Source organism: Xenopus tropicalis, chromosome 2, assembly GCF_000004195.4.
Source record: "Xenopus tropicalis strain Nigerian chromosome 2, UCB_Xtro_10.0, whole genome shotgun sequence".
In the NCBI taxonomy this organism is placed as follows: domain Eukaryota; kingdom Metazoa; phylum Chordata; class Amphibia; order Anura; family Pipidae; genus Xenopus; species Xenopus tropicalis.
The window spans coordinates 92951694-92973299 of NC_030678.2; the positions used below are offsets into that span (position 1 = coordinate 92951694).

General features: G+C 38.8%; 1 protein-coding gene across 2 annotated transcripts in view; it reads left to right on the plus strand.

Moving 5' to 3' along the window:
• Positions 1 to 574: 574 nt before the first annotated feature.
• Positions 575 to 21606, plus strand: part of appbp2 (amyloid beta precursor protein (cytoplasmic tail) binding protein 2) — a 31672-nt gene continuing 10640 nt past the window's right edge. For both annotated transcript variants that reach the window (XM_002933824.4, XM_031896952.1), the window contains exons 1-6: positions 575 to 1053; positions 11116 to 11204; positions 13414 to 13565; positions 14231 to 14354; positions 18474 to 18642; positions 20468 to 20557. In XM_002933824.4, coding sequence (XP_002933870.1) covers positions 916 to 1053; positions 11116 to 11204; positions 13414 to 13565; positions 14231 to 14354; positions 18474 to 18642; positions 20468 to 20557 — 762 coding nt within the window. In that variant the 5' untranslated portion in view covers positions 575 to 915. The remainder of the gene's footprint in view (positions 1054 to 11115; positions 11205 to 13413; positions 13566 to 14230; positions 14355 to 18473; positions 18643 to 20467; positions 20558 to 21606) is intronic.

Genomic DNA, 21606 nt, shown 5'->3' on the forward strand with positions numbered 1-21606 from the left:
AACAATAGGTTACCTGAAAGCAGTTGTAACGTGTAGCGCTGGCTCTTTCTGAAAGCTCAGGTTTAGGTGCAATGCACTGAGATGGCTGCCAACACACCAATATTACAATTGAAAAAAATATACATTTGTTGGTTCAAGGATAACATTTTAATTGGTAGAGTGAATTATTTGCTATGTAAACAGTGAAATTTAGAAATAAAAAGCACACCATAAAAATCATGACAGTATCCCTTTAATTAAATTGCTACCTGATTTTGTTACTTTACTTATCATACGTGAGAGACATAGTAAAAATGTGTAAGATTTTATAAGATAGAACGACTGTCTAGCGAGTATATATATATATATATATATATATATATAGTATATGCCACACTGTCTGTGTGTAAATATATATGATATACTTTAGACAAAAACACAAAAATTACTTCAGTCACTTAAATAAAGCCTGTAGCACCACAATAAGTAAACACGCAGTTATACAACAGTCATCCGGCTCCTTTTCCATTTTTTAACTAAACCAGCAGCACTTCTGTCTACCTTACATCATCCCTTTTTTCGTATCACGTGACTCTTCCTAGCTCCAGCACAGCGACAGCCCTCTCCCAGTCAACTCTACACGTTCTGCGTCTGGACGTCACTGTTGCGGCCGCTTACGCAGTGGGTGAGAAGGCGATATAGAATTCGGTGTTGTGCGGACGATAATAGAGCCAAGTAAGGGTTTTCACTCCTTCCCCCCAGTAGAGGGGTGGCGGGAGTACGACATCCCCTTATCGTGAAAAGAAGTGGTGGTTTCTCGGTGTGCAGGGGTTGTTACGAAAGACGGAACCTGAGGCCCTTAGAGTTGTGCAGGGGGACGCAGAGAAGCCAGTCCAGGCTGTCACTGCTCCACAGCCTGGCCCGGACAGCTGTATCATGGCGGCAGCGGAGTTGGAGTGGATCCCGGAGACTCTATATAATACGGCGATCTCCGCCGTGGTGGATAACTACAGCCGAGCCCGCAGGGATATCCGCAGCCTGCCGGAAAACATCCAGTTTGATGTGTACTACAAGGTGACTGACCAGGGAAGCCGTGTGTCTGTGTGTGTGTGTGTGTGTGTGTGACCGGCACAGGGAAGGTGTCAGTATAGTTGGAACAGGCAGAAATCATGTTTTACGTTAGGTCTTTTCGTTACTCCTACAGCTGTTAATGAAATAAGCACCCACAGTAGGGATTCTGGAATTTGGCTCTCATTAAACTATGTCCCTTCTGTCACTCTTTATATTTGTAGCCTGACACCAGCAAAGGGGGCCAGTGGTGTTTACTTCACAAGCTTTTATTGTATTCAATCACACTGTCTGTAGCCTAATATTGGCCATGTGTCATTGCAGTGGTAGAATATTTTATATGTATGAATGCATGCATACAATCTGGTCTTGTGTTTTATTTTTTCCACTTCTGCTGTCAGCATCTTCCCATTCAGAATGATACTATTGTGTTCATGTGTGTGCTGGCAGTGAAGATCTTGCATTCAGACTTGATGCCAAACTACCTTCCAGTGATTGCAGAAAATGACATGAATGACAGCTGCTGGCACTGTATATAGGGGCATAGTTTTGCCAGGCAATACTCAGATATTCCCATTTTTCATTTTTGGGTCAAAAACTTCTTATGCACAGTAACAAGTGAATGCAAATGGTATGAGTGGCAGAAGGCAGATGAAGTACTGAGTAGACGCTGGTGTTTTCCTGCTGGTGGGAAAAAAAACTAGTGAAAAGTGTGACACTTGTGCCTTTAGGTCAATAACACATGGATTATTTTCTCTGCTGTTGTGTGTGAATATATATATATATATATATATATATATTTCAATCCAAATGGTGTCTGCACTCCAAGGCTCAATATTCTGCGGAGTGCTAGCCAAAATTATGTCTGTATAGAAAATAATCATCTGTGGCCAGCACACCCTTCAATGTTTCATCAAAATTTTTTTATTGTAGATATATTGTTAAAATATTGTAGATATATTGTTAAAAAAGGTTTTAACAATATATCTACAATAAAAAGTTTTGATGAAACATTGAAGGGTGTGCTGGCCACAGATGATTATTTTATATATATATATATATATATATAATATATATATATATATATATATATATATATATATATATATATATATATATATATATATATATATATATATATATATATATATATATATATATATATATATATATATATATATTGCCCCAGCAGAGGAGAAGCCAGTCCAATGCCTTCCATCCCATGTGCGCTGCCATATGTGGGATTAACCCATCAACACACACACACACACACACACACAGTGAATTTCAGTGCAGAAATGTGAGCTTTAGCATTTCCACATCGAAATCTGCTCTGTGTTTGCTTATAGGCTAATCCTGTGTCTGTCAGCGCACAGAGGTGATGGAAGGCAGTGGATCAGCATTTTCCACTAGCATAAATTAATCTGTGGCCCATTAGCATTACACCATCGTTTTAACAAAATAAAGGAAATTCAGATAACTTTTTTTTTTAAGAGTAAGTAATACTCCGCTGGAATTACTAGTACTCTGAAAAGGCAGTCAGCTCACATGTGCCAGGAAATATGCAAACAGAAAAGTGGCTATGTATTTTTGGAAGTTTAAAACCTTAAAACGTTGCTTTCATTCTTGGAACCTTATACGTTGTTTTCAGGAGAAACCATACATTTTTAGTGATGATAGTGTAATTTTAAACTGTTGTTCAACCATGTCTTTAAAGAGGCAGTATACACCTTTGTTCAGCATGAGTACAGTGAATAGGACCTGTGCTAAACATACATTTTGCATATTGTTTAAATCACTTAAACTCTGTGGTATTTCTTGATCTAAACAGGGGGATAATCTGTGCACTGGCAATCTAGGGGTTCTACTGCCCCTTAACCAGAAGTTTTCAGGTGATGAAGCTGAGCATTGTGGTATGAATTTTGCTGAAATGTTGCCTGTTGGACACTTAGGGGCAGATTTATCTGAATGTGAAATAAGAGTTCAAAACTGAAAGTCACCCACATTCTGTTCATTCCTATGAATTTTGTAGAAACATATTTATTGATTTGTGGACTCTTAACTTTTACCCATTGATAAATAAACTTCTAAAAATCCCATAGAAGGGAGTTCTGTACCTAATTGCTGAGTTTTGTTTCTCATGGAATTGTCTAGAAACATGCTGCTGTAAGCATTTTGCATTTAGTTGTGTGTTTGGTCTTTTTAAAACCACTGATTCAAAGCATCATCAGCCGTTGTATGTGCAATTCTCTGAGCCTAGGCTAGTGTCACAGACATTGTTTTATTATTTATTTATTATTGCTCTTATTCAAGCTAACATTGTGACTAACAAAAGCATCAGGCCACTGTGGGTTCAGATCCTGTGTGACAGCCATTGTTTGCATTACTAATGAATTACTAATGAGTTCTAAGGCTAGTGTCACACACTGCATTTTCTCCACACGCATAAATCTGCTGGCAGTGAAAACACCAATTTGTTACCTTTCTACATGTCTTCAGTATGCAGGCACATCACCTGCCTATGAGTGCATGTATGGGGTAAATTTTGGCTCAAACATAGATGACATGCCTGTCATGAATGCTGTAGATAGAACACTGTGTGTGACTCTAGCCCTAGAACTTTACATTTATTAGTAATGGAATCAATGGCTTTCAGAACCCAGAGTCTAATGAATTTTATATCATAAAGTTAAATAAAATCAGAAAAATAATCATAGCACTAATCATTACAGAATTATACACTGTTATATATGTTCTTTTGTAATAGAAATTAGAAACATCGGATTGACTGTTTTAGGGACACGTTATGACAATACTGTACACAGCAATAGGCTTTAAGGCATTGTACACAAGCCCTTAGAGGAGGGGTGGCGAGAACGTTGATCGCGGTCCACCAGTCGATCCCCCGTGTACTTCTGATGGACCACGTCTAAGCTGGGAAATCCGGAAGTGTGTCACTTTTATTGGGTATGCGTACATACGGGAGGAGGAGCCAAAGTTGTTCGCCGCGCGAAAAAGTCTGGGCACCCCAGCCTTAGAGCATCTATTCCACCACCCACCCTGTGTTTAATTTTTCACCCTTTGACGGTCTGCAAACTCATGTATAAGGGTCTTATTTGTTTTTAAAGGGTCATACGCTTAAACCTTGATGCACTGTCAAAATTTACATGTTCTGTCACCATGTAGTATCTGTGCATATGCCTCATTTATAACTAGTACAGTGATGGAGTAGCATTTGTGTCACACTGGGTCAGGTGTCTAAAAGAGGAGTTGGAGAAGCAGTAAGCAGGCTCGGATTTGTGGAGAGGCCACAAAGGCCTGGGCCTAGGGCGGCAGAAGTTTAGGGGCGGCATGCCGCCCCGCTGCAAGAAAATTTTTAAATTTGGCTCCCATACGGAGCAGTTGGGACCTCTCCCCACTGCTCCGTATGGGAGTTTAAAGGAGCGTTCGCGCATGCGCAGAAGGGGACACCCACAGGGGCGGCCTCGGGGCGCCTCAGAGAGAAATCCGGCCCTGGCAGTAAGTTTTGCTATTCACATACTTTACTAGCTTTACATTGGAAAAGTGCATGAAAAACTCTTCTTCTGTTTTCAAAAAACCATGTAATTGTTGTATCTTTATCTTCTAACATAACATTTAGCTTCTGACATAACACATTGCTTAAAGGTGGCCGTACATGTTCAGATTTTAATCTTCTTCCGACGAACATTCGGATATCAGTCGTACATTTAAATGCAGTGATCTGAGACTAACATTCAGACTGAAATTGTAGGATAAAGTTCTTAAAATACAAATCGTAGGATGTTCTGGACATGAAATAGTTGGCAGACACCAATCATATGAAAGGGATTTGTAGGTCGCCCAAGGATATCGCCCGATACACAATACACGCGCAGATTTTATTTCTAGCCGACCAAAATTTTCTAACCTGGCCGACCAACCAAACGGCCGATCGGCATCGTGCGAAAATTATTAGGTTGATAATTTGGAGCCCACACGCTGTCCGAAAATCATACAAAAATTGGTTTCATACGATTTTATCAGTACGTATTTAAAGTGATACTGACACTAAAAAAAAACTACTCTTCAATAATATGAATGTACGTAACCTATATGTCATGTTGATAATTTTTCACTGATAGGGCTGTTTTTGTAAGTAATTGTTATTTGAAGTTCCTAAACCTGACTTTTGCCAAGCTGACTGTCCCTCTTAGCCTGTCAGTTATAGCTTCTAATGCTAAGGGACTCCTGCTGCACAAATATGGCAGCCCCCTCATAGAGGAACATGGGGGATAACATGGGTAATGTAAAACATCAGGCAAATACGTTTATGGCAAAATTATAAAGAGCATGCAAAGATGTTAGGACAGTTGTAAAAAGGGTTTAATTTCTGGTGTCAGTATCTCTTTACATGTCAATTGTATATCTGTTGTATATCTGTATTCTTAAAAGAAATGTGTATCTTTATTAAAGAAGGGAAAATAAAAGAAGATGGCGGTGCTGCTCTTTGTTGAAGAACACCTCCAGTCTGTGCATTTTTTTAGGGAAGAGTGGCTCTAGTAAGTTACCAAAACTAGGTGATTTTAGTCACCAGAGGTACCTGGCAAATTGGCACCCCATTGAACTTGAGTTTTTTTCTCCTTTAACATTTGTGAAATGTTGGCATATCCTCTGTACAGTGCTGTGTACATAAGTAGCGCTATATAAATAAAAATATACATGCATCAGTGACTATGCTAAAAGAGCAAGGGTTTCTTTTTTTTTTTTTAATCTATTAGCATTTCTACCAGTATATTTCAACCAGCTTAGCAACGCTTAATTCCAGGACCGAAACTAGGCAGGTACCTCTCCTGCCCACCCCTAGTCTGCCTTGTCATTGCACAGCTGGGGGCAATTATCCCACCCCCTTCCACGCAATGGCATTGCGCATGCGTGCAAACACAGGGGACGGTGCAGGGGCGACGTAGCAGACCAGGTTGCTTAGGACTTCTGGTCAGCTTGGCTGTCCATGCTTAGTTCCCTTCACACCATGTCTGTCACCACTGTGGATAGGTTGTTTTTCGGCTGAAAACCATAATGTGCGTTTTAAGGCTAACATTTATGTAAACCATGGGGGGTTTCATTTTTTTTCTCCACCGGCAGGAATACACCAATAGGTAAGAACTTGGAGAAATCTGACAAAGATAACATTGTATTCTACATCCAGACACCCCAGGTTTCAGTTTAGTCATGGCTGACTTGCTGTTCTGCGGTCAAGAAAAGATAGCCATACATGAATTTTTAGTTTTGACTCCATGATAACATTGAGAGCTCGTTGTGTGTCACAAAATTAGACTTACTCTAGTTAATAAAGTGCTGCCTATGATAAAACTGGCCAGCTAATTTATGGGTGTTTCTAATAAATCTGATATCAATTGCATCAGTTAGATATAAATTACCGTATTTTTCGCCCTATAAGATGCTCCGGAATATAAGACGCACCCAATTTTAAAGGAGGAAAATCTAGAAAAAAATGATTCTGAACCAAATACTGTAGTAAAATATTTTATGTCAACTGTATAAAGTTAATTGTCTCTGGGCTCACACTTAATGAGGCTTCCCCCAGGGCCCCCCCCAATCATCCTTCAGCTTCCCCCAGGGCCCCCCCAAGTATCCTTCAGCGTCCCCCAGGGCCTCCAAGCATCCTCCAGCTCCCCCACGGCACCCCCAGCATTCTTCAGCTTCCCCCAGGGCCCCCAAGCACCTTCCATTTCCCCCCTAACCTCCCCCCAGCGGCCTCCGGCTCCCGTGATGTCTTCCTCTCTGTGCCGCGGCTCCCAGCTGCTTCTGTGCTTTTATAAGGTTGCACCCTGTGCGTGTGACGTCAGTACGCACAGGCGCAACCTTATAAAAGCGAGGATGCGGCAGAGAGCCGCGGCACATAGAGGAAGCCGCAGTTCGCCGTATAAGACGCACCAACTTTCCCCCCCAGTATTGGGGAAGAAAAAGTGCGTCTTATACGGCGAAAAATACGGTAATTCAGCTTTATCCTAAGTGCTGTAGCAAAATTTTAATGGAATTTTGGAATTATCTCCCAGAAACCATAACACTAAATTTAAATACTGAATCCCCCCAAAAACAGCTTTAATGATATGTAAGGCTTACTTCCCCTTGGATTTTTTGAAAATGTTCTGCTTTGACTTGCCTCATAGGAGAAAGGTGATGAAAAAAATCTATGGCAGCTTTACTTCCTCTGTGTCCTGAACCAGAAATCATCTTCGTACCAATGACATAAAGCACCTAAGTTTTGTTTCTGTGTCTGCACCTTTAATACATTTCCCCAAAAGCTGTCCAAAGTGCCATTTCACCTTTGTACAATGGGGCACTTGGCAAGTCATTCAAGCTGAAGATTTAAAAATAGTCCAAGTGGAAGTAAACCTTACCTACAATAGCTGTTAATACTTAAGTATTAAGTTCTGTTAAGTATTTATTTTGAAGAATGATTACACTTCAAACATTTTGCTTCTGTTTAGTAGTTAATAAAAAATAAAGCCTATTTATTTGGTTCAGCTTAACTGAACTAAGAGAGGCTGTAAAAACTTTCTTACAGTGCATAAACATAGCACAGAAGTGTTTTTAATGCTTGTTTTGGCCACACTGGTTTTGTGCACCTGACTGTCTTCTTGGATTTTTGATGTTATGGGGCTATCCCGACCATTGGTTGCGGGAAAGATCACTCCTGCCCTCCACTAACGTTCATGGCTGAATCGTCAGGTATGAAGGTAGAATTCTAGAGATTAGTCGACTGCAGTAGCAGAGATCTATCGCGAGCAACTAATCTCTGTGTGGGACAGCCATAGTCATAATACTCAGAATGTGATTGCTGTCTTGCGAGGCAACTTCGGTGAATTGCCGAAATCGACTTACATGTTCGCTGGTGGAATGGTAGTTCGGGGAGATTAGTCGCCCGTGACAAGGGAGATTTGTTGCGGGCGACTAATCTCCCCGTGTGCCAGAGCCCTTAGGGCTGACGCTTTGTAAAGGGGCATTTCAAATTTAAATTAACTTTGAGGGCAGCTACTTGTCATGGCTACAAAAAAAGACAATGCTGATGATTTACTGATAATTGTCTCTGCATTTGTTTTAGCAGCAGCAGTTCTCAGTATTGTCTGTGGCAGGGTATTTTCTGGCAATTAGTAGCCATCACAAGTAGCTGCTACTATGTAGCTCCTTGTGTCTTCACCCTTAAGGTGACCATACACGTAGCAATAACGATCTTTCGTTCGACCATTGGTTGCAGGAAAGGTCGTTTCCACCCTACAATGACGTTCAGGGCTGAATCATCAGATATGGAGGTAGAAACAATAGAAATTCTACCTCCGCAACCTTTGCAATATCGGTCGTCTCGTCAAGCTGCCATACACGCACCGAATATCGTACGAAACAAGGTTTCGTACACTACTATCTGTGCTTGTATGGCCAGCTTTAGGCTTATATCCCACGGAGCGAGTCAGCAAGGGCAACTAGATGTTCTGAAATGCCTTTACAAGGAGTTTCTGCTGGAAAGGCCTACGCATTGTTTTGGCTTTCCGAAGCCGCACAAAATTACCTGCAGGATGAAACTTGCTACTTTGGAAAACCTAAAAATGAGTTTATATAAACTTACTCAGAGTTGTTTTCTGAGCACTTAAGCAATTTAATAAATGGTAGGTATGACATACAGTAGAACCCCCCCACTTTACATTTAAAATGTGAGAAATGTAAAATCAGGGAAATAATGCAGCTTAAGCCTCAGCTTAAGTGTTCAGGGGATGCAAGCACATGATTAATTTTTTTTTCAATATACTACTTTACTGGTACAAGGTATAAGCAGTGCAGCATTATTATTACATTATGGGACAACATTTAATAGACAACCGAAATTCAAATGCACAGCCTAACACTATAGGGGTAATAGCACATTGAGAGTTATGTCATCTGCAACAAATCTTCTAAAAATACCTTAGCATTGATGCCAGTGTGAATTACCAGTTGTATGCATTTTTTTCTGTATTTTATGGAGTTAAATCATTCATATGTTTTACTGCCACTGATTCACACTTTTACCAATACTGAGATATTTTGTGGAGGTTTGTCGCCTGTGAGAAATCTGTGCTATCTGCTGGGAATGGAATTCATTATTTAAAAAGACCTAGGGTCTGTGGTTAGTATTTTGAACTTAATTTAATCAAACATATTGGTGTAAAATCTTAGAAAATCACCCATTGAAATACACAATAAATTGGTGGGACTGTAAATTGTATTTATGTATGGTCAGCTTAACTGTTTTCTTTACTTCCTGTATAGTCATTAACCCTAGGGTTGTTGATTGTCTGAATTTTAGAGAAAGCTATTAAACCAAAAGCATGCGATTAGCAGTTTAAAACTACTAGTATTTCACAAACCACTAATTAAAAATGAATTTATATTGTGAAAGTGCTGAAAGAAGTGCTTATAAGTAAAGCAAGTACTCTGAGCAAGTTTGCATGAATACATTTCTGTGGTTTGATCCCCTTAAATTCTGTTACCAAAGACTGACAGGCAGTAAAGTGCAAAAGTCTTGCATCATAATTTGATGTAATAGCAACAAATAGTGCACCACATGGTTTTTTGTTTGTTTTTTTTTTAACCTGTAGAAAATGTGTATTCAACAACAAAATGCCAAAATGAAAATGTATTATGGAACATTCAGCAATCTGTTTCTTTATATAGAATTCTAAAAATTTTGATTAACAGTTAGGTTATACATTGGTGTGTGTTCCCTTTGCCTCTGACACAATTCTTTAGGTAAAAAGACAGATTGCTAAAAAGGGAATAGTGAAGAGTAATTTGACCATTTCAGAAACTGTTCAGAATATTTAATTTGATAATATTTATAAGGTCTGTTTCCAGTGAGTTTAAGATTATATTAAATTTGCACAGAGCTAAATTCATTAAAAATCTCTGGTCAATTAAAATTAAACTCATCAGTCAATAATTCATTAAACCTAAATTACACCAAAGTTCATGTATAAATAAATACATTAAGATATTAACATTTCATAAATATTTAAATGACAAATAGCTGTAGCTGTAGTAGTATTATACAGTTCATAGTTCAGAGGTCATTTGGCACATTAGGATTATGTCCATAAATCACTGCTGTAGGGACATAAGAGAGCGTGGGTGCAGCAATCCGTTTATAATGTTTGGTTGAGCATCATGTTCAGAACCATTTTTTTTATTCATTGATGTATTCCTGATGTAAAATACAGCATGGCTGGAAACAGCATTCACTGCATTAGTGCCTTTTTCTTCTCCACTCAACATCCACTCATAATAGGTTAGATTACACCAGTTTACAGTAAGGCTAATGCATCACCAATCACAGCCTGCAGATCAATGCAGGCTGAGAATCAGCCTCTATGCTTGCCTCAGCATACCATTGTGACTGCACCTGGAGTGATTGCAATGGTCTAAGTTCAGCCACATGGAGTGGACTTCGGTGCCAAAATGCACGCGTTTCTGTGTCAAAATCCACTCTGTGTCCCTGTGCTTTGATGCAAGTGGCTCTGGGTGTATTCGCAATGATAGGTTGAGGCAAGCAGGGGTGATCAGCCTGGTGTGGCATTAGACTAATTGTGCAATGTTTGGCTTATCATCCAGGGTGGAGGGATGAAAGTGACCCCCTTGTCAGCACTTCTATTGCTGGTGCGACAGGTCTTCTAAACTCTGGGACTGATGCCAGTGTCTCAGTCAACATATGCCAGCCATGGTAGTAGTAAAGACCCATAGCACTGGGATATTTCCACTGGTGTTTTTTTAGCCTGAACCTGACCATGTAGCGTAGCCTCAATTACATGATTGTTATTTGTCACTAGTGGATTTCAGACAAAAAGCATACAGGATTCCATCTGTGTCTGTTAAATTTTAAATTGGGTCCTAGACTCTGTTTTATGCACAACCTGTATCTTACCAGCATTGTCCAAACCATGTCGATATGGTAAAATACAGTACATATACAATTAGTAGCCATATTTATTTATAATAACAATGCTTATGTTCTTGCAGCTTTACCAGCAAGGACGATTATGCCAGCTTGGAAGTGAATTTTGTGAACTGGAGGTCTTTGCCAAGGTTCTACGCGCGCTAGACAAACGGTAAGCATTTACAACAATAAATTATAGCAAATACCTAGGCGTAAGCCCCTTGATACTTGTGCCCTAGACCTGAATGAGGATTAAAGTACAGATAATGGGACTTTTATTTAGAATGCTCAAGACCCAGGATTTTCCAGAAAAAGGCGGCTTTCCATAATTTGTATTGCCTCACCTTAAGGGACATGTCAACCCAAAGATATGCATAATAAAAGAAAATAGAATTCTAAGCAACTTTCCAATATGAATTTATTAAAAAAATGCAGTGCTTTAAAAGTTATTTGTAAATGTAATTGCTATAGAATAAGTAAACCTTTTTTTTTTTCTATCAATAAAATTACTCTAAACAGCCTCCAGAATTACCTACCTTTGTCCCAGCATTGAGAGTGACCTGGCTGCTCAGTTAGAAGTTGATCGTTTCCTTTGCTTCCTGGTGCAGAGTGAAGCCCCGCCCCCACTTCCTGTTTAGGTCTCTAATAAAAAAAAAAACAAAAAAAACCAAAAACCTGCTATTGCACAAACTGGCTCCTGCTGCCTCAAGGCATGCACAGAAGGCTCTCCACTTCGACTACAGTAGTCGAAGTAATGAGAGACCTGAACAGGAAGTGGGGGTGGGGCTTCACTCTGTTACCAAAGGGGACTAAAAATGGTGGGGGTTGTTTCCCTTTAAGGACCCACCCACAGGTTAAAGGAAAAGCGAACCCCTAGAATGAATACTTAACCAACAGATAGTTTACTGTATATTATGTATCAGTAAATATTGCCCTTTTACATCCTTTCCCTTGATTCACCATTTAGTGATGGGCTGTGTGTTCCCTCAGATATCACCTGACAGGAAATAATGCAACTCTAACCGTAACAAGTAGTGTGGAAGCAAAAGGCAGAACTCTGTCCATTAATTGACTGATGTGGCCTAGCATGTATGTGTGCCTTGGCTTGTTTGTGTGCACTGTGAATCCTATAATCCCAGGGGGTGGCCCTTAATTCTTCAAATGGCAATTTTCTATTTAGGAGTACCCAATAGCACATACTACTAAAAAAGTATATTTTAATGAAAATGGTTTATTTATATGAAGCAGGGTTTATGCAATATATTTTTATAGACACCTACATTGTTTGAGGGTATAGTTTTCCTTTAAGGCTAATGACACATGGGGTTAATTTTTGACCTGCCAAGAAACAGCCCTGTGTGGCATTAGCCTGGTGGAGTAAGGGCTCATAATTATTTCTGGTACAACAATTACCTTTCTTTTTAGCTGGGCAGTTAAGTGAAAAACACTTAATACAAGAACAGATAATCAACAAGTGAATATTTAGATGGTCACCATCCAGGCATTATCACAGAAAATGTCATTATAAAGCGTTAGCTATAGCAGCACATTAATGAAACACATTTCGCACATGCATGTTGAATTGTTTTTGGTGCCGCTTAAAACCCTCCATAGAGGGTCATTGCACGTGAGAGAACTCAATATTAATATATATAAGGATATATACTGTGTATTGTTAATCTGCTGTCCAAAGCATGTGCTGTGAATCAGAAACAATGAGGAGTTTCACTGCTAAAGGGCCATGATCATCTTGGGATTGTACTGAAGTCCAAAACATTATATTTTACACCAAAGTCTTGTCCTGATTTCCCCCTAAAAAATGGCTATTTGTCCTCCGTGAAGGTTATTTTTAGGACAGTGGCACACATGGAGATTAGTTGCCCACGATAAATCTTTGCTATTGCGGACAAATGTCCTTGAAATGCTATCCCACCGCCAAGAATGTAAATCGCCGGTGGAATGGCATACGCGTTGCTTTAGTTTCCCGAAGTTGCCTGAAGTTTCCTTGCGAGGCAACTGCGGACAACTTCGGGAAACCAAAGCAACACGTATGCCATCCCACCAGCGATTTACATTCTTGCTGGTTGGGTGGCATTACGGTGAGATTAGTCGCCCGTGGTAACAAAGATTTATCGCAGGCAACTAATCACCCCGTGTGCCACTTCCCTTAGTAAAATTAAGAAGTTTAAAACACTAATCAGATGCCCTGGTTCTGTCTGTAAATAGTGAATTCCAATGATTCTTCACCTCATACAGACATAAATACACTTAATACAACCACGACCGTGTTGTGAAAAATGTTATTGCCGATTAGTCACAGGGTACAGAATTTTATTAAAGTGGTTTTGATTATGTATTCTCTGGTTTTTATTTATTTTCAGACATCTGCTTCATCACTGTTTTCAAGCATTAATGGACCATGGTGTTAAAGTTGCTTCTGTGTTAGCATATTCTTTCAGCAGGCGCTGTTCGTACATTGCTGAATCTGACGCCCACGTTAAGGAGAAAGCGATTCAAATTGGATTTGTTCTTGGTATGGTAAAAAAAATGATGGTCAACATTTAACATTTTCACACTGGAAAATATTGGATAATAGTATTTTAAAGCACAAAAAAACTCAGAGAAGTGTTACTTTCCCCATAAATAGTCTACCCTAGCCCCTTGCAGACACCATATTGTTACTTTTATTAGAGAAACCCTAAAAAAATTACACTATTACTGACAATTGCAGCCATAATATTGGTTCCTCTAACATCATTGATTATTCCAGTTTGTTTATCCTGAGCATGTGTCTATCCTTTGATCCCATAATCCTCGCATCATCATGAATTAAAGAAGCTTACTATGCTCATGTGTAGAATTTCTAATGGTCTTTCTGAGCTTGCATTGCATTTGTTGTTTCACCCCACCCTAAGAGAGCTGGGACCAGTGATTGGATCATTCACTGGGGCCAACAAACAGGTTTAAAAATCCTGTTGGACAAGGAGTGTGTCAGTATGGCCCTCATCCAATGGGTTTTCATAACTGCCATAAAAAAACACAGGATTATAGTCTTTTGCTGTATCAGAATAGAAGTATGCTATTCGTGTTCACTTTTATGAAATATATTATATTCCAGATGTAAAGCAGTTTCTTTGTGTTTTTAATATAATTTTTCTTTTCTATTGACATGCTATTTCTTTTTTCTTTCTGATACAGGTGGGTTCTTATCAGATGCTGGATGGTATAGTGATGCTGAAAAGGTGTTTCAGTCTTGTCTACAACTGTGTGGCTTTCAAAATGAGATGCTACACTGCTTCCGTGCAGTGGAATGCTGTGTTAGGTATGCAGAGAGAAGCAGTCAGTGGAATATTCATAAGTCAAAGAAAACAAGTGAACTACTCTAGATGCAACTAATTTTTAAAATTAAAGTACAGGGGTGGTATTACTCTGCCTAAAAGTCTTACATTAAACAAGTGAATGGAGTGTGAGTTTATGAAAAATGAATAGCAGTTTTCTGGATGATTGCTCTATAGACACTTATTGTCTGTGCACCCACCAACTTTCCTAGTAAGTGGGGTTGCAACCTGCTCTCTCTGAGCTGTTCTAATATGCTAAATGGGGGAAAAATCATTAAATGTAAGTTTTTTGCTTTATATATATATATATATATAGCATTTACATGCATCTTTTTACTTTTAACATTATTTGTGAAACGTGCAGCACAGCAGTAAAGAGTGACTGAGGTTTATCAAGTCACATGGCTGTGGCACCCTGGGAAATGAAGAATATGGCTAGCCCCATGTGAAATTTCAAAGTTAAATGTAAAAAAAAAAAAAAAAATCTGTTTGCTTTTTTTAAAAACAGATTTCAATGCAGGATTTTGCTGGAGAAGCTCTACTAACAGATGCATTTTGAAAAGAACATATTTTCCCATGACTGTATTCCTTTAAATTAATTTAAGATTTGGTTTGTACCTTTCCCACCAAATTGCTTTTTTGTGCATTGCCCACCAGATTGTACACTTTAACCTTTCACAGCCCTTAAAGGGATACTGACACCAAAAATCATAATGCTTTTTAAACCTCTCATTGCTATATTATTGTATTAGCTTTCTCATTTCAGTGTAAAACTACTTGGCTATTACACTTATATTTCCTGTACTATCCCCTATTTAACTGCCTGAGGGCGCCGCCATGTTTGTGCTGCAAAAGTCGGTTGGTGTTTAAAGCAAGACTTTTTTCTGTCAAATATCTACAGCAGGTCGCAAAATTGACCTCTTACAGCAAAGAGTTAGAGGCAGTGGTTTCTCAGAGCAGCGTGCAGGACATTTTTTCTGGGCTGTGTCTGGCATGAAAGTATGCCGGTGCGGGGGAGACGACGCAGGTCGCACAGGCAAACAGCATGATTAATAGACAGCAAACTCACAGTTCAGATGTGAGGAGGAACAGATCACTTGTTTAGGTAATGCACGGACTGCCTAGAAGTAAGGGGGGGGGGGGGAAAAAAGCAGGTCCCGTCTATGTCATGTGATGTCAGTGAAGAGATAGATAACAGACAGGGAAAGAAGTGGCAGTCGGGCTGTAAAACAGTCGGGATCAATCTTCAAGGTACTGGCAAAAGCAAAAGTTTAAACAAAAAATGGTCAGCATGACCTATAGCTAACTTTTGATGCACATTATTATTTTGAAAAGTAATTTTTTTGTGTCAGTATCACTTTAACTAATACATTTGGTTTTTTTTTTTAGCTACTATAAAAGTGTTAGTGAGTTCTATTTTCAAAAAAGGTCTCGAAAATAAAATTGTTAAAGGAGAACTAAACACTAAAAATGAATGGGTATTTATATGTATTTATTTATAGTATTTATATGGGAAATAGTATTTTATATAATGAACATATTGCACCAGGCGAAAGGTATCTCTACTGTAGTAACAACTGAATTTTTCCAATGACATTCACATGCTCAGTGTGCTCCAGGACAGCTGTTGAGATGCTAAGCTTAGGGCTTGTCCAGCAGAAAATTAGGGTTGTCTGTCAACTAAGTGCTAATTGCACTGGTTTTAGAGTTGCCATGTACTAATAATCGCAATTTTTATCAGCCTTATATTGTGACATTTATGTTCTATGTATAAAGATCATTAATGCCATCTTCCTTTGGCTGACCTCGTTGTTGTGAATACCAAACAAATTACTACTTCTGGATAGGTTAAAAACAATTATTTATAACTTAAACATTTGTATTTTCTATTTCTGCATTTTAATGTTTGCTAAATTGTTTTCTAAATGGAATTTGCATTTGATAAAATGTTTGTTCAAACTGCAAAAGGGACTCGGTGCTTTTTAATTGCCAGCTAGGTGGTTTGGGCATTTGAGCTTTTACCATGTCGTTCATTATTAATTCTTTACCCCTCTGGCACATTATGTATTTATGTATATAAAAATATAAAAATTTGTTAACATTTAAAGCCCCTTCACTTCTTTCCCTCTTTGCACAAGTAAGCTGCAGCCTGTAAAAAATAAATAAAAATGAGGAGCAGCAGCAAATTTTTACAAGGCACTGATGAGGTCTGTGTACCCCTTACAGTTATTGTCTTTGGATGCCATTAATCATTTCTGCCGTTGACAGCTTGGCTTTTAGCAGTTCTGACCTATGAGGGAACCACATAGAACATGATACTCTAAAACATCTTTACAGGCTGATAGACATTTAGAGTGCAAAATGACTTGCGCCTAGTTCAATTCCCTCGCAGATCTTGGGGTGGTGGGTAGTGAGCTGTCAGTGCAGGTAGTCAGAAGTGTTAAGTGACATTAAAGGAATACTGTCATAGGAAAACATTTTTTCCAAAATGCATCAGTTAATAGAAACTAAAATCTGTGGTTTTTTTTTTTTTTTTTAGTATTTCATTTAAAAATTTCACATGGGGCTAGCCATATTATTTATTTCCCAGGCTGCCACAGCCATGTGACCTGTGCTCTGATAAACTTCAGTTACACTTTACTGCGGCTTTGCAAGTTGGAATGATATCACCCCCCTCCCTTTCCCCCCCAGCAACTGATCATAGTTACATAGTTACATAGTTACATAGTTACATAGGGTTGAAAAAAGACCTGTGTCCATCAAGTTCAACCCATCCAAGTAAACCCAGCACACCTAACCCACACCTACCAATCTATACTCACATACATAAACTATAAATACAACCACTAGTACTAACTGTAGATATTAGTATCACAATAGCCTTGGATATTCTGATTGATCAAGAACTCATCCAGGCCCCTCTTAAAGGCATTAACAGAATCTGCCATTACCACATCACTAGGAAGGGCATTCCATAACCTCACTGCCCTCACCGTGAAAAACCACCTACGCTGCTTCAAATGGAAGCTCCGTTCCTCTAATCTAAAGGGGTGACCTCTGGTGCGTTGATTGTTTTTATGGGAAAAAAGAACATCCCCCAACTGCCTATAATCCCCTCTAATGTACTTGTACAGAGTAATCATGTCCCCTCGCAAGCGCCTCTTTTCCAGAGAAAACAACCCCAACCTCGACAGTCTAACCTCATAGTTTAAATCTTCCATCCCCTTAACCAGTTTAGTTGCACGTCTCTGCACTCTCTCCAGCTCATTAATATCCTTCTTAAGGACTGGAGCCCAAAACTGCACTGCATACTCAAGGTGAGGCCTTACCAGGGACCTATAAAGGGGCAAAATTATGTTCTCATCCCTTGAGTCAATGCCCTTTTTTATACAAGACAGCACTTTATTTGCTTTAGTAGCCACAGAATGACACTGCCTGGAATTAGACAACTTGTTATCAACAAAAACCCCTAGATCCTTCTCCATTAAGGAAACCCCCAACACACTACCATTCAGTAGATAGTTTGCGTTTATATTATTTCTACCAAAGTGCATAACTTTGCACTTATCAACATTGAACCTCATTTTCCAGTTTGCTGCCCAGTTATCTAATTTTGTCAAATCGCTCTGCAAAGCGGCAGCATCCTGCATGATCAGCAGAACAATGGGAAGGTAGCAAGATAGCAGCTTCTAGCAGATATCAGAATAGCACTCAATAGTAAGAAATCCAAGTCTGGCTTGGGACTCCTCTGGTTACATGGGAGTGCGGGGAAAAATGGGTTATCTGAAAGCAGTTCTAATGTGTAGCGCTGGCTTCTTCTGAAAGCTCAGGCACAATGCACTGATATGGCTGCCTACACACCAATATTGCAGCTAAAAAAAAATAAATACATTTGTTGGTTTAAGAATAACATTTTAATTGGTAGAGTGAATTATTTGCTATGTAAACAGTGTAATGTAGCATTAAAAAGTACACTACATTTTTAAGTATTGCTCCTTTAGGATTTGTATTTTAAGTGCACGTTAGATGCTTAATTACTTATATATGCCCTACTTATATATGTTTGGTTTTTTTTGTTTGTTTGTTTGTTTTTACATCTGTAGGCTACTCCATGTAAGGAATGGCAACTGCAAATACCATTTGGGAGAAGAAACGTTCAAACTTGCACAGACTTATATGGACAAACTAGTGAAGCACAGACAATATGCAAATAAAGCAGCTTTGTTTGGAGAGCTCTGTGCTCTCCTCTTTGCTAAAAGCCACTATGATGAGGTAAGATATTTCGATACTTGGCCAGTTCATAGAAAGCCAGCACACCGCTACATCCCATGCCTCGGGTGCCCGTTCCAATAGAGTTCCAATACTGCAAAAAAGACCAGCAACATTGAGAAAGGTCCCGGTGTGGACCGAAACGTAACATTGGCTGTTTATGCTGTTTTAAATACAGATTTTTTTCACAAGAGATCTCGGTGTTGCTGGTCTTTTTTTCTATATATATATATATATATATATATATATATATATATATAAAATAACCCTCAAAGCATATATCTAGTCTATACATGGGATATTAGTGTTATGTATACCAAATCTCCATGAAAATTCCAAGATTCTAGAATGAAAATCTGATGATGAATATGTATGATAGCCTTTTATCTCATTTGTTTAGACAGACAGAATTGGCATTTGCACCTGCTTGAAGGAATTGTTAAGTGAAAAAATGAAACTAGGTAAATAAATAGGCCATGCAAAATAAAAAAATGTTTTCAATAGCCAAAATTGTAATCTATAAAGACTGGAGTGAGTGGATTTCTAACATAATAGCCAGAACAATACTTCCTCCTCTCTAGCATCATCAGCTCTCTAACTAGTTAAGTCAGTAACCAATCTGACCTGCGTGCTAAGGATCAAAAGCAAACCAGGTGAACAGCTATGTCCCATGTAGCCCCCTCAAGGCGCTGACTAACTAAGAGGTCAGAGAACTGAAAGGAGTTTGGTGCCAAGAACTCCTGAAATGCCCACCAACATCCCCAGACCAATTTCAGTCAGACCTAGCTTGTGCATGGCCCAGTAGATAATTTGACAGCTTTGTTGGATTGCACTGAAATTGGTCATTAAATAAAGAACAATCTTTGCATGTATAGTCAGCTTTAAGGGAGATATACAGTATAGGATCTGCTTATTTGGTAAGGTGGCCAAACAAGCAGATCTTTCCACCAATATGCCCACGTAAGGTGCGTGATATTGGAGTAATCTGATCCAAAGGATTAATTTACAACAATGATAATAGGATCTGTCAGAGCGAGGACCACATCTGAAAGCCGATTCGGTCTCCCATCCAATGGAAATAACAAACCTTCCCTATTGACATTGCCAATTTATCGATATCGATCAGGTAGGCCCATCGGTGGTCCCCAGATACGGGCATATATAAGCTGCTGAATTGTTCTGAAGGACCCAAATCGGCAGCTTAAATCTACCCATGTATGGCCACCTTTAAATTTTTAGTTGCTCTGCTTATCCCATTTAATAACAAAACATAGATTTTCTTTAATTCAAAGTGTTACTGGGTTCCCAGTGAACATCAGTGCTGTAGAAATATCTGGGTCTCCACCCACTATTGCCTGAACGGTGCTCTGTGTGCATACTGAGAGAGAGACCGCAAAATATGGGAAGAATGTAGAGATGATAGGCAAAAATGTTTTGTTTACCACCAGACATATTTCATTAAGGATTTTATACATGTGCATGCAGAAGCCCTTTTGCAGTGAAGCTTTGTATACATTTCAAAAAGCTGATCCCGCAACAGTGTTTGGGGATCCAAGTTTAAGTTTCACTGCTTTATGGTGCACAGGACATTATATTCAGGCATTGGTGTCAGCTGATACAAAAGGTGGGAACTTGCAAATATATTCAAATCACCCTATGTAAAAACAGGGATGTAGTGTTCAAGGAAGGTGTTAGATGAAGTGTTGTTGGAATGTCTAAGTGCTTATCTGTTGGCAAAAGTTTTATATTTCAGGGTGCTCTGTGTTGTTTTGTAGTTAGCAATTTATTTTAATTCACCATTTTGTTAATTAAATGCTTTATTTTGCAGGCTTATAAATGGTGTATAGAAGCTATGAAGGAAATCACAAGTGGACTTCCTGTAAAAGTTATTGTGGATGTTTTAAGGCAGGCATCCAAGGTAAGACTATCAATTAATGTATCTTGTTATGAATGTATTTATTTATTTTAACCCTCAAAAGGTCTATCATTTGGTTAGGGCTTCCTTTCATAAAAAGGTTACTGGTACAGGTATGGGATTCCTTTTCTGGAAACCAGTTATCCAGAAGGCTCCGAATTGCCAGAAGGTCATCTCCCATAGACTCGATTTTAATTAAATAATTCCCATTTTACAGAATGGTATGCTTTTCTTTATAATAATAAAACAGAACCTTGTACAGGTATAGGACCCATTATCCAGAATGCTCGGGACCAAGGGTATTCCGGATAAGGGGTCTTTCCGTAATCTGGATCTCAATACCATAAGTCTACTAAAAAATCAATAAAACATTAATTAAACCCAATAGGATTGTTTTGCATCCAATAAGGTGTAATTATATCTTAGTTGGAATCAATTACAAGGTTCTGTTTTATTTCTATAGAGAAAAAGGAAATCCGTTTTAAAATTCTGAATTATTTGATTAAAATGGAGTCTATGGGAGATGGGCATTCCGTAATTCGGAGCTTTCTGGATAACGGGTTTCCGGATAAGGGGTCCGATACCTGTACTTGATCCCAACTAAGAGCGAATTAATCCTTATTGGATGCAAAACAATCCTATTGGGTTTATTTAATGTGTCAATTGTTTTTTTTAGTAGACTTAAGGTATGTAGATCCACATAACAGAAAAAAATACGCTTCTAAAAATCCCATAGGATTGAATGGAACGTGGGTGAATTTTTATGTATTAAGCTCTAAACTCACAGTTTGATAAATCTGCCCCTTAGAGTCCACGTTTCGCCCTAATGGTGCCCATACACATTATAATTCTGATCTTTCCTGCAACTTCAGATCTTACCTTTTTGGCCTTCAGGCTGGGCTCCCCATCCATGGTCTTTGTTCCCCTGAAGGGTAGATTAAAAGTCTGGGAATTTATGGTTTAGTTAAATCTTTGTTTTTATGATAATTTCCACCACCCTTAGTCAAGTTTGTTTGTTGAAGAACCTACTCCTTTTAATATATGGTTGCACA